The sequence below is a fragment of the Ambystoma mexicanum genome, chromosome 12 (genome assembly GCF_040938575.1).
Source record: "Ambystoma mexicanum isolate Mex_15411 chromosome 12, UKY_AmexF1_1, whole genome shotgun sequence".
Classification (NCBI taxonomy): Eukaryota; Metazoa; Chordata; class Amphibia; order Caudata; family Ambystomatidae; genus Ambystoma; species Ambystoma mexicanum.
The window spans coordinates 401,290,259-401,304,393 of record NC_090936.1 but is presented as its reverse complement, the minus strand read 5'-3'; the positions used below and the strand labels follow the sequence as shown (position 1 = coordinate 401,304,393).

Here is a 14,135-nt window from a genome sequence, read left to right as displayed (position 1 = left end):
CTCCTCCTAGCGCTCTTTCATGCCACATCAATCTTCAGGGAGGCTGATATGATTCAGTTGTTCAGAGTTGACTCCCTCTCGTAACTACCAGGGTGTGGCAGCAGGGGATTCTGGTAACTGTAGTGTAGAGCCAGCCAAGAGGCAATTCCCCACCATTTTTCGATAGCAGCCCCACTGGGGGTTGGGGGGAGTTACCCTCAGTATGGCATTCCAAAGTCAGGCATGTGCAGCCCCAGTGCAGCCCCTATGGAGCCCCAGTCTCCAGTTAGATATGCATACAAAAAGGAAGAGTGGCAGGGGTGCTACTCTAGGTCCCAGCTGCAGTAAGCTCCAGCAGTCCAAAGATGATCTCCTCCTAGCATGTCTGCCCCGATTACTGTATGGAAGGGAGACAGTCCTCAGTCCTGAGGGGATTGTGTTTTCGTAGTTTTAAATATCTCATAACACACGGCATGCACTCTTTTTTTTAAAACTGTGCTACTGTCAGTCCTTGAAAGTGTTGCACTCAGAGACAATTTTTTTGCCTTTTGCTGAATTGCATTCTGGGGTTTGTAGTTTCACAGTCAAGATGGGGGGGAATAATGCCACAATTGTACACTTTTTGCCTAACATAGTTCTATAAGGATTTATATATTTGAGTGACGCTATTGTATGTGCACTTTTCAAGTTAGCTTTATAGAGTATTGTTGAAAGCTAAGAGAGGGCAAGTAAGTCATGCGTATTTGCCCACGATGCGGCAAGAGAGTTTACAATCCTGGACAGTGGTGCAGTTATCTCCCCCTAATTGTGGCTACTTTTCGCATGTGAGTGGACAGCGTAACTTTTTTTAGAGGGCGGATGCAACCTCTTGGGTTATTTGAGGTTGGCCAACTTGCTCAAGTATTTGGCTACCAGGATTTTACTCAGGTTATCTTGTTCCCAGTGCAGACCCTTACCTATAAAACCACAAACACTTGTTTTGTTTTGGGATTTTGTTTTCCATCGAATATTTCGCTACAGATTGCTTGGTTTAAAAGGTGAGCACCTTTTATACTCTGCCAGCATATCTATTGGAAGGTTTCCTCTCTCAGGTTATTTTTCTGGTGTTCATTACTTTTTTTAAAACTCCAGTGCTATTTTGTCATGCGCACTTTCTTCTAAGGAGAAGGTCAATTGAAGTACATTTGTATATTTCACTTTATGATATATATTAACTTACTGTGCGTATATTCATGGGTGCCAGGTTTTGATTTTCGCAATGGATGCAGAAAGTACATTGGCATATGTTATTATTGCTGCCAGTCATTTATTTCCTGTTTCCATGCTGCTTAAATGTAGTTAGTTTGGTTGTGCAATGTATTACAACAGTCACCAAGAGACCGGCCATAATATAAAGGGCTTGGAGCACGCTGCTTAACCAAAGTGTGTGGTCCATGGCAAATAATTTAATCTCAATGCACATTGCCTAAAAGCATTGTGAGTTCTCAAAGCCTGCAATATTTTATACATAACAATACCACTGTCAAAACAGGACAAAATCGGTTTGTGATTGATAGGCTGCAAGTGTTTTAAAATACAGGGTGGCCGTGCCCACCGGCCAAGGCCAAAGGCCTTGGCTATTGGTTTGGTAATGTTCAGTTGTGCCCACCAGCCGTGGCCAAAGGCCGTGGCTAGTGGTCTGGTTGCATTATAAAATGTATAGTGGGCACAGGCAAAGGCTGTGCCCACTGACCATGGCGGAAGTCCATGGTGGTGGTCTGGAAGCGTTCTAAAAATCTATGGAATAACAAAACCCTTGAAGTTCAATGAAAGAAGGGACATTAAGGTGAGAACGTTATGCAACAAATTCCCTAAAGTCCAGCTAAAGCCACCTTAACTTCGCGCCCCCTGTTGCACAGTCTATAATCACAATGATGACATCACAGATCACATCACTAATTACTTGTATGAGAACACTGATGACATTACAAATCACATCACTGATGACAGCACTAATTACATTGTATACAACTGATTAAATCAATAATGGAATTAGTCATAACATCATTTATAAGTTAGCTCATGAACATTTTGATTACCTTAATAACAATTTAGGCTGTGGTCTTGGCCATGACAAATTCTGGGGTCACTGTCCAGCACCAAAGGCCATAGTTAGTGATCGGTTAGTGTTCAAAAATTCCAATGTGCATGGTTAAAAGCCATGCCTAGTTCCATCACTTTTGTAAAATATACAGTGGGCAACGTTGAAACCATGCTCCAATCACAATGCTGTCAGGTCTATACTGCACTGATGATCCCATATAAGGGTGAAACCAGGTATGTACTTGTCCTGACAGCCTTTCGAAATATCTGTCTTGGGTTGATAAAGAGAGGTAGCTTTGGCTTTGGAGAGGCGGATTAAACACCTATCCCTCAGGCAAAGAGGGAAGAACCTACCATCCTTCCCGATCTAGACTTCTTGTAGCAAAATGATCCATCACTTGCAGAGGCTTTCTTAGAAGTGATCCCTGAGGGAGAAGGACAAGAAAAGGGGAGCCCCTTTTTCTTCCTGAAACAGAGATTATCATATAGAAAGGAAACCTCCTGAGAATGCCTTAGTAAAACTCAGTTAATAATACCCAAAACCCATCGCAAGATCGTCTAGAGATTGCACATTCACATTTTACAGAGGGACATTTAGGACAATATAAAACCTAAGCTCACATCAGTGGGAAATTCATCTGACCGGGTATCCATGCTGACATAAAGAACTTAATTCAGACATGTGAAATATGCCAGAAAACCAGCGCACATATTCCCTTAACTGCCCCTCTAAATCCCTTACCGAAAATAGAAGTCCCTTTCTCCAAAATTGGGATGGATATCATTGGACTGCTGGAAACCTCTAGACTGGGTAGTAAATATGTTCTCGCAATCGTTGATTAAACTACCCAGTACTCAGAGGCTTTCCCAATGTGAAAAACACAACCCAGCAAATTTGAAAACAACCATAGAAAAGAATGCTAGTAGGTGGTTTCCCAAAATAATTCGAACAGATCACAGATCCAACTTCATGAGTAAACTTATGGGCAAAGTCAAGAAATTACTACACATTACCACCTTAAGAACCTCAGTTTACTACCCTCAAATGGATGGATTGGTAGAGAGATTTAACAAAGCCCTTAACATTATTTTGCAAAAATTGGTAGCTAAGGATGGGAAGGACTGGGATTGCATGGGCCCTATTTGCAGTAAGAAAGATCCCTCAGGCATCAACCGGATTCTCTCCTTTTGAATTACTTTATGGCAGAGAACCAAAAGATGTCTTAGACATGTTCTGGGAGACCTGGGAAGAGGGAGAAAAGGCACTTATATCCCTCTCACAGACAGCTACCGGGTTGCGATAACACATGAAACTTGTCCAGAGTCTAGTCCACACTCACATGGAAAAAGCTCAAGAACAACAGAAGTCCACCTATGACAAGAAAGTGAATTTAAGATAATTTTCAGTAGGATAGAAGTTATTAGTCCTCTTACCTACATCTGACAATAAACTTGTCTCAAAGTGGCATAGGCCATATGAGGTGCTAGAGCAAACAGGAACCTTTACCTATAAAATAGCCCAACCAGATAGAAAACAAAAGACCCACCTTTATCAAGTAAATCTCCTAAAGGAGTGGAAAGAAAATCCTTCGGCTACTACCACCTCGATATTGTCTTGTTTGATACCGGAGGAGATAGTTCTTGAGGAATAAGCTGAGAGTTGTCTATCTAGACAGAAACAAGAAGATTTGATCGACATTATTATAGCATTCCCCGATGTATTCTGCGAGAAACCAGGGAGAGTACATGGTACTTATCATTATATCAGAACTCCAAAGGGAAAAGTGGTCCATTTGAAACCCTATAAGACTCCCAGATACATGAAAACAAATAGTGGTTGAGGAAGGGAAAAAATGCTGAAGGCAAACATTATCGAGCCCTCTTCAAGTCCATGGTCCTCCCCTACTGTGTTGGTAACTAAACCCGATCATTCTTGGAGGTTTTGCATAGACTTCAGGCAGGTTAACACCATCTCTGCCTTCGATGCCTATCCTATCCCACGCATCAATGAGTTAATAGATAAACCTGAAAAGGCCACATTCCTACCAACCCTAGATTTAACCAAGGGATATTGGCAGGTCCCAGTATATGGACAGCTTTCACAACAACCCTAGGACTATTCCAGTTCAAGGTCCTCCCTTTTGGCCTGCATGGGGACCCAGCCACTTTCCAATTACTCTTGGGGACAGGATATTACAGCCCTACCCCGATTTCTGTGGGGCCTATATTGACGACATAGTCATTTATAGTGGAACTTGGGAAGACCGTCTTTTTCATCTTACTACTATTATGAGGACCATCAGAGAGGCCGGCTTAACTGCCAAGCTATCCAAATGTAAGCTGGCTCAATTGGCCGTGACATACCTCAGCTTCTTTGAAGGGAATGGCAGTCTCCAGCCCCAGCCAGAAAAAGTAAAAACTGTCCTAGATGCCCCAAGACCCAAGACCAAGAGAGACCTCATGGCATTGCTAGAATTGATTGGTTATTACCGTAGGTTTATCCCACATTTTTCAGCCATAACAGCTGAGACAGGTTAACAGACAAAACATGGCCAAATGCTCCAACCACAAGGCTGTCAGGACTATACTGCACTGATGATCCCTAATACGGGTGAAACCAGGTATGTAGTTGTTCTGACAGCATTGCAAAATGTCTGTCTTAGGTTGATAAAGCTATGTATAAAATAGCACTTCCCTCATAGACAAAACAATTTACAGGTGTAACGCTCACCTGGTTCCCACGGGGGCGCTGGTCTAGTCTGGATTGCTGTGGCCTCTTCTAGCGTGATGCGCAGGACCCAGAACACCGATTGGACAGGACCTCCAAATCGTGCTTGCCTGGCCCGTAGGAATATCCTTCTGCAGATGAGAAAGGGGATTAACAGTCTGTAGAATAGTGTGCTAGCTCCCCCCTTTCCCCCTTCCCCCTTCGTTCCTCTCTAACTTCCTCCAAACCCCGGTTTAAGCTCACCTTATGGTTTGGAAGGATGAACTCTCCATCCTGCTTCTGGTGCAGGGGCGCGTGTTCGTCCAGTTACTTCACTGGTTTTCAGAATGGCGCTGGCAAAATCCACTTGACTTTCCTGAGCGATGCACCGTAAGTATGAAAGTTCAAAGTTCAAGTGAGGCCCCCTTTATGTTGTCTTTCTAACCTGTGATCTGTCCTTTATTTCAGGTGCAGAATGAAGGCGATGCGTCGAGGGGTTAAACTGCCGAGGTGAGTAGTGATGAGAGCGATCACTCTAAATGTCCTTATCATTCCCCAGAAATGTCTCTTGTCCTTTCCCCATAGGGGCCAGGGTACGGTACCTGCCAACGGGGCGGCGCCGACCCGAAATGTGGAAGAAAAGCCGGTAAGTATTATGGCTGTTAATCAGGCTTTCCTTCTGTGTTCCTTCTGCTCACCTTTTGTTTCTTCCTCTCTCCCCTAGGTGCAGAGATGTGGCGTCCGATGCTGACAGCCGAGATGGAGCCGGGAGATGTCTCGAGGACAGGTGAGTGAAGCGTGGCGCTGCAGCGAGCAACGCGAAGCTTTTAAATGGAAGTCTTTCTTCAGGGATGCTGGCGAGAAGATTCCGGATGCAGGTAAGAAGTTTGAAATAGTCCTTGGTTTTCACCTTTCTCTTCCTTCCTTGCAGGTCTTCCAGGTTCGAGGCGGGCGTGGCTGGAGTCCAGGAGCAGGAGCAGACACGGTGAGCGTTAAGCTGCAGGAAGCAGAACAACGCGAAGCATGAGCTGCTGTCTGGGCGTGGCTTAAATAGCCTCCAAAGAAGTCCCAGGTATGTATCCTTCCCCAACTAGGTATGTATCCTTCCCTGGCCACGCCCGAGTGAAAAAAATAGTCCCTATGAAAAAATAGTCCCTTTCAGGTCTCAGGGAGGCCTGAAGCGTGCAGCATGGTCTGCATCAGGTAAGTGCACAAAACACCTCCCTTTATGAGCCTGGCGCCTATGGCGCCAGGACTGATGTCCAACATGAGCCTGGCGCCAGAGGCGCCAGGACTGAGTCCAAAGAGCCCCTATAAGGGGCCCCTGGGCTTTTACCCGAGGGCATGATGCCTGCTTCCAGGGGTGCTGGGCCTGGCCTGGTGCTCCGGGGGTAGGCATCATGACAACAGGTTTTTGTTTCAAGAATTTTTTAACCCAGTATAACTTTACTGGAGTTTGCTAAATATGCCCCACTGCTCCAACCATAAGGCTGTCAAGTCTATAATGCACTGATGATCCCTAATACGTGTGAAACCTGGTACGTAGTTGCCTGCAGCCTTGAGAAATGCCTGCCATGGGTTGATTAAGCTACGTATGAAGTAGCACAGCCCTGTAAAACAAAGGCAATTTTGGGGAGCAAAAGGCTTCCATTTGGGCAAATGTGCATACCCACAATGCCTTGCTGATGGGGCTCTGAACTGGAGGTGAACTTCCAGCAATGGTTACTAGGTGGCACTGTGGCATGTGTGACTTGGCTCACATGAATTATTATCCTATATGCAGGATTAGGATATCAGGATGTTGAGTTTGAAGGAAGAAGTGATCAAGTTTAAGAGTAACAAGAAAAATCATAAGTGTCAAATAGAATGCACTCTTATGAGATCACAACATAAAACAAAACAATGGTATGCTCCAAGGATGAGTAAAGGAATGGAGAGAACCTGCATAATGCAACATTTACAGAATAAACTATCATTCTGCAATGTTTAGTTTCTTATAGTGACCCAGTAAGCTACTTCATGCCACCTTGGTTCGCCTTTTAGACGAGGTGTTAATCCCCTCAGAAAGGACTGTGCCCGGGAATCCTCTCCACAGGATTTGGATACTTCTCTGGTAGGCGTGGAAATCAGGCATGATATGATACGATAGTTTATTTATATAGTGCCTATACACAATGGGCCTCATCACGAGTTGGGCGGTATCGGCGCTATTAGCGCCGGATCATACGTTTGGCAGAACGGTAAGTTACCATTCCCCATTGGACCGATTAGGGAATTTCCCATTCCCCATTGGGCCCAATGGGGAATTCCCGGCGCTACTACCACCGGCAGTATTAAAGTGGCGGTAATAGTTCTGAAACTCTGCAAAATCATAGCTGATTGGCCCCCAGCTCAGAGCTGGGGGTAAATCCTGCCAAACCCGTGATTTGGCAGCCCCTTCAATGTGGCGGTAATTGTGTTACCACTACATTTAAGGGGTACCGCAAACTCCTGATGAGGCAGAATGTGACATTCTTACAGGCCATGAACAGAAATGTGAAATTAACTATTGTACTCAGCCCTACAACATTTCAGATAGTGCAACAGCTAAAACATAGATAAGGAAGGGACGGGGAGAGTGGGAAGGAAATGGAAACAGACAGGTGACTACCGTACTAGGCCTGATGACATTTCTGGTAGAGCCGGAGAAAAACCAAAGGTGAGGAGAAGTGGTGCAGAAAGGGAGGGGAGGAACAAAACAAGCGACTATTATACTAGGCCTGACAACATTTCAGATAGTGCTGGGGGGGTAGCAATAAGAGGCTGGGGGAGGAGACAAACCAGGTTGCTATCATACTAGGTCCAGGGACAATTCTGATTGAGTAAGTGCATAGAAGAAAGTAAGGAGAGGAGATAGGAAAAGGGAGAAGGGAGAGGAGGAGAGAACAGAGAGTAAGCAGTCAAAAGAGTGGAGAAGCAAGAGGGGAGAGCAAATACAATTGCAGAAGTCAGTAGTAACACATAATGTTATAAACCACGATACAAGATGAAGATAGGAACAGAATGATTCAGTGGCACCATAAGTACAAGATGCAAAGAAAAGATATTATCATGGTACTACATAGTACTACAGGTGATCCCGGGTTCCCAAGTATTCTCCACCTCAGCCAGAAAGGACCCGGTTGCCACACATATTTGCATGGCGGGCGATGTTGCCTGGGAAAGGCAGATAAAAGCCACTGACTTTCAGGAACTTCCTTGCCATCTTCAGTTCAATGGCACACGTTTCTCATGCTCTACAGTGTTAAAGGCTGCCTTGACTAATAATCTAAGGCGTCTGTAACCCTCTTTGGACAAGTATTCTAATATCTTTCTCCCTCGTCTCTTGAAACGTGGCAAAACACTCCTTTCACCTGCCGCTCAGCCATGCAATGTGGGTTTATATTCAAGGGTTAACTATTTGTCTTTTGACTGAGAGTTATGATTGATTTGTGTTGCCGTGTGTCTCCCAGGACTCCCCCTTTTGTGAGCCTCCTGGGTCCAACCTCGCAGAGCTCCCATAAACCATCGGATTTGTATTTAGCAGGATCAGATCATCATCATCCTATAGCTCTCCAGATGTTTCAGACTACGACTTCCATGATCACTCACCATGACTATAATGGCTAGGAATCATGGGAACTACAGTCTGGATTGCCCACCAGGGATTCGCAGACTTTTGGGTCTTGCCTGAAAACAGGAGCCAGATCACGCGCTGCATTGTGTACTATGGGTGCCTTTTTCCTAAGAACAATGAAGAGAAGGTGCAGTGATTGAAATTATGTTTGTGTCACAAACTGGGGTTGGACTGATTCAATGTGCCTGAAAGGTAATTGTAGGCTATTTGGACCAACATTTTCTTTGACGGCAAATAAGCAAATAATTCCCATTTTGCCATCACAAAAAAACATTACAGCAATTATTTAATCACGAAAATGTATTAATTTGTTCAAACCATTTTTTTCAAAGCATTCAGAATTTGCTAATTTGAGTCAGACGGCAAATAGTCTTGATTTTGTTTGTGTCTAAATGTTGATTATTTTCTGATTTTGGAACTGCCACGCTATTAGTTTTTTGTATGTAAAAAAAACAGGAGAAATTCTTTTGCTAAGCCCTATCATTCAGCTTTGGATCGGCCAACAACGGATTGCGTTACTGAACAAAAAATTCAATTTAATCAAAAAGCAAGCCATGTAGCGTAGTCAACTTTGTTCATAGTGCTGCAATTAATGTCTGCTTCTAAGAGGGGGTAGCATCTTGTTTAGCGCCTATTTCAGCCGTTTGACTGTATTTGCATTTCTCAAAAAGTTAAAACTAGCAATGCAATTTTATGTAATTTTCATTTTCCAAGCTCTCACAGTGGGCCACATTACTGTGGGTATAAATCCATGAGAGCGTTTTTCTCTATTTCACTAGACTGCTTAAATTATTTCCTGGCCTTCATTTCTGCTTGTGTAGAACTACAAGATCGCCGTGGAGATGAACCCCGACCAAGCCCAGGCCTGGATGAACATGGGTGGAATCGAGCATATAAAGGTAGGACATCCTGATATTTGTACACATAGGTGCTGATTCTCAAACACGCTGCTACAAGTAGAACTGTGTATGTCAGCACTTGTTCTGACCATGTGAGTGTATTAAATAAAATTGCAAATGTATCTGTTAATTCCTCCTGAATATCTACGTGTACTTTTCTACTTTAAAAGCATGGACATGTAACACAATTTCTTTTATTTCTGCCCCTCAGTGTTCTATTAAGATAACCCTCATAAGTACTTTTTCCTGAATTAAATTATTTCAGATATCTCTTCCTGGCGATTCCTTTTGTCAGACTAACAGCTCACACGTAGCCTGATATACAAAGCATTTTGCAATGGAATTTTTCCATTGACAAATGTGTTTGTAAATCAGACCCACTGTGTACCAATACCGTAATTTCCAATCAATAATGCTTATTAGCACATGGAAATTGTTATTGTTCTCCAAACAGCCAATCAAAATGCTCTGACTGTAGTCAATAACTACCAGTCTTGACTGCACTCCGAACATTCTGACTTCAAAAGCAGTCAGGGAAACAATAATGCAATTTCCAGGCAAGATGTCTTTCAACAAGACACTTCTTCTCTAGGAGGACCTGCTTTTTCACTGGAACCTCTTATTTTCAACATGCTGAAGAGGAAGCTAAAACATGAGAAAATTATTTCACTTTCTTACAGAGAAACCGTTTACTATTACACAACCCTTAATGCATGGCCATATTAAACCGTCTCCAGTTTAACAAAACTTGCAATGGAAATGCTTAACTTGTGAAGACAGCATTGTTATTTAAATACTACAAAATAAAACCACATTTAATTTACTGCGTTTGTCGATTTAATTTCTCATTATTAAACTAATGTTTTTACTTGACCACCAAAACTACAAAACATGATTTGCTAGTGTCACAATGTGCTAATAGCCTTATAGAGCTTGGGAGGGTTCATTATCACTTTTGATAATGACCATTCCTCAATTTATGGCCCTTGGGTCCGCCTCAAGCCATAACTTGGTGGCGGGTCATTAGTCCTTGATAATGACCCGTCCCTCGGTCTATAAGACTAAATTAATTGAGTGTTTTCTTCATTAACAATCCTTGCTTTTCCAACTGCTGATAACTTTTAAGTGGTCGGTTAGCAACCACAATGGACTACAAAAACAGTCAATAATACTAATTATTAGCCAAACTGGTACTAGTTATTGCATGAATGATCACAGTCTGAATAAACCTTGCCCAGGTTTAAAATAGTGTTAATAAAATGTGTTCCTAAAACCCCTTTAAGTGGTATTCATACTATAAATCGCATGGGGATTAAAGGGATGGTCTAGTAAAAAAATGTATTTAAAAAATAGATAGGCAACATAAAATAAAATACTAGCATTCTCAGTTTTAAAACTTCCTATGTAAAATTTTGAGCTATAACAAGCTCAAAATTCGCAAAAGCAAGCACATGGGCGCATCCATTTTGTGAAATGGAGGCCCTCCTGTGCTGGCTTTTGCTTTTGCGGCACTAATGAAGGAAAAGCCAGCCAGCTGTAGTAAACAAAAGCTACCGCTGGGTGGCTTTCCCTTCATTAGTGCTGTAGGCGGAGGACGGGGACCGGAGACCAGAGCGGGAAAGCTGCAGCTGAATCTCGGTAAGTGCTATTTATTTTTTTTAAAAAAATAAGCACTAGCTGCGTTTTTTTTTCTAAGTTTTCCGGACTGGAGGAGCCCCAGGGGAGCACCGGAGACCCAAAGTGAAAGCCACAGCAGGCAGAAACACAACGCGGTTATGTTTACATGCCGCATAGTGTTTCTACCTACAGCTGATTTCCCTGTGGGGAGCCCTAAAGCCCCAAATGGGAAAGCAGATTTAGGCAGAAACGCAACGCGGTTGTGTTTGAAAACGCTGCGGTTTTTCTTTCTAAGTTTCTCAGGCTCAGAGGAGCCTGAGAAACTTAGAAAGAAAAACCGCAGCGTTTTCAAACACAATAACGTTGTATTTATGTTTGCGGTTGCTTCAAAAGCGACCGCAAACATAAATACGTTTTTAAAGCTGCGGTTTTATTTCTAAGTTTTCCGGGCTCCTCCAGCCCGGAAAACTTAGAAAAAAAAACGCATCTAGTGCTTATTTAAAATAAATAAATAAATAGCACTTACTGAGATGCAGCTGCAGCTTTTCTGCCTGTAGTCTCCGGTCCGCGTCCTCCGAGTCCCGGCACCAATGAAGGAAAAGCCACCCAGTGGTAGCTTTTGTTTACTACAGCTGGCTGGCTTTTCCTTCATTAGTGCCGCAAAAGCCAGCACAGGCGGGCAGCCATTTCACAAAATGGATGATGCGCCCATGTGCTTGCTTTTTCAATTTTTGAGCTTGAATTGCTCAAAATTTTACATAGGGACTTCGAAAAAAAAAAAAAACGCCAATCGTTTTTTTTTTAAGTTGCCTATCTATTTTTTAAATCAACATTTTTGGGCGAACCATTCCTTTAATAATGGCATGTGATCCATCAGTTCAGGCCATGAAAAAGTAGGCATTATAGGTAAAATTGTCAGCGGTATAGTGTGAAACACGTGTAGGCGCAATTCAGAAATTGGTGTTGCATGTAATACAGAGATTAATCGATCTTATTGAATAGGACAGGAGAGAATCTATTTATATGATCAGCAAATTCAGTTTTTTTCACACAATAATAATAAAGCTATGGTCTTTCATTGACCTTTTTGTGTGTTCAATATACCCAGTTTTTTTCTTCATAACTTTCACAGCTTTTTACAAACCAATCAAAACTGTTGAAATGCTTCCACTGAGCCTTCAGACACAGATCTCTGCATCCAGCACTTGCCCAGCTGAACTATTTTATTTATTTATTGTAACCTTCGTAAAGCCCACCTAAGCCGGAGGCAACTGTGCGCTGGGTTACGTTATAGTGGTGGTTATAGTGGTTACATATTGCAGTGGGTTACAATATATGGAAACAGTTATGCAGTCAAATACGTTAGTTGCAGGACATAGTAGATACAGTTAGTTACAGGTACAGGAAAATTGCTGGTACATAGTTATGACTGTAGCTGTATAGTTGTAGTTCCTCTAGATTTTTAGGGAAAAGATCCAGGTTTTGAGGCCTTTGCGGAAGGACCATAGGGAGGCATCTGAACTAAGCGCTAGAGGCAGAGAATTCCATTGTTTCGCCACAATCACATGGAAGCTGCATCCTCCAGCATTTTTGGCGTCTGTATCTAGGGATAGCAAGGTGGCACGAGTATGCAGATTGGTGGGTCTATTGGATTGGGTTTTGGAGATTTGTCTAGCTAGATAGATTGGGGCGCTGTTTGACAGGCACTCTGTGTCAGAGATAAGGTTTTGAATGTGATGCGTTCTCGGACCGGGTCCCAGTGTATATTTTGTCTAGCTGATGAGATGTGATCTTTTTTGGGGATGTTGAGTGCAGCTCTTACAGCGTTCTTCTGGATGATTTATAGTTTATGTTGCAGGAGTTAGATCCTGCAAAGAGGGAATTCAAGTCAACAATCCAAGACAGTATGAGGGCTCTGGCGATGGTGATATAGTTGTCGGTGGTCAGGAATGGACTGCAGGCATTGATCAGTTTGGCAGTGTAGGCAGCGGCCAAAGCACTTACGTTAACCTGCTTCGTTAGGGAGAGTGAGGAGTCAAGATAAACTCCTATGGCTTTTACCTCTTTTGCTACAGTGATAATGTTTCCGTCAATGGTAAAGGATTTATAGGAGTCGGATAGGTTGTTTAGCCGAGATTGATGCCAATGAGGAGTAGTTTTCTTACCTTTTTTAGTCATTAGGCATAGCTTGTGTTACGCTATCCAGGCTTGAATGGTTAGGTATATTTCGCTCAGTACGTTGGAGTCGGTGTCATACTTGCCAGTAATGGATAGGAGTATTTGTGTATCATCCGCATAGTTAGTGTATGTGACCCCCAGTTTGTCTAGGAGGTGGAAGAGTGGCTTGGTGAAAATGTTGTAAAGTGTTGGTGAGACAAAAGAGCCTCGGGTTACTCCACAAGTAGCCAGGGCTGGGGGGGCTGCCGCAGTGGTTGAGAATACTCTTAGTGCGGTTGGACAAAAGGATTCTATCAATTTTATGGCATTGGCAGAGAAGTGGGCAGCTAGGGCGAGGTGTTGGCAGAGTATATTGTGATTTACCAGGTCAAATACTGCTTAGAGGTCGAATAGGAGAAGGATGAACACATTACCCTTTTCTTTAATCTCATACATTTGGATTTTGAGGTCCAAACGGGCAGTTTCCATTCCGAGACCAGGGCGGAAGCTTGATTAGCAGAGGCCAAGGAGGTTGTGAGTTTCCAGGTATTTTTAAATTTGCACATAAGCCACTCTGTCAAGTATTTACAGGAGGAAAGTTACAGTTGTGATGGGGCTGTAGTTGGTGGGAATCCTGGGGTCCAGTGTAGGTTTTTTGAGAAGTGGGAGTACCCATGCTTCTTTAAGATTTTCTGGTCCATTGCTAGAGGAGAAGGAGTTGTTGATCAAGGCCATGATGAAGGGGGCAAGCTGTAACGGTTTATTGATAAGCCACCTTCTACACAGGAGTTCCTTCCGTCCTCATTCAAGTGTCGATACAACAAACTATTTAACAGATTCTTTTTTTAACCCTATCTCAGACACATAACATGCCCCTTGGATCCCTCTCCCCTGTGCTAACAATGAGCCAACAACCAGGTGTACGAGAAATATATTGGTATTTATTTAAATTAACAGTAATAGATACAATGTCAAAACATCACTTTATCCATGGCACAACACAATCAACTTCTCTCAGCATGAATAAATCACAAAAGTG

The 14,135-nt window shown here is 43.0% G+C and overlaps 1 protein-coding gene across 1 annotated transcript in view; it reads left to right on the top strand.

Moving 5' to 3' along the window:
* Positions 1-14,135, top strand: part of TMTC1 (transmembrane O-mannosyltransferase targeting cadherins 1) — a 1,779,343-nt gene that overhangs the window by 1,730,217 nt on the left and 34,991 nt on the right. The window contains exon 19 of the mRNA XM_069628531.1: positions 9,245-9,322. Within this exon, the coding sequence (XP_069484632.1) occupies positions 9,245-9,322 (78 nt within the window). The remainder of the gene's footprint in view (positions 1-9,244; positions 9,323-14,135) is intronic.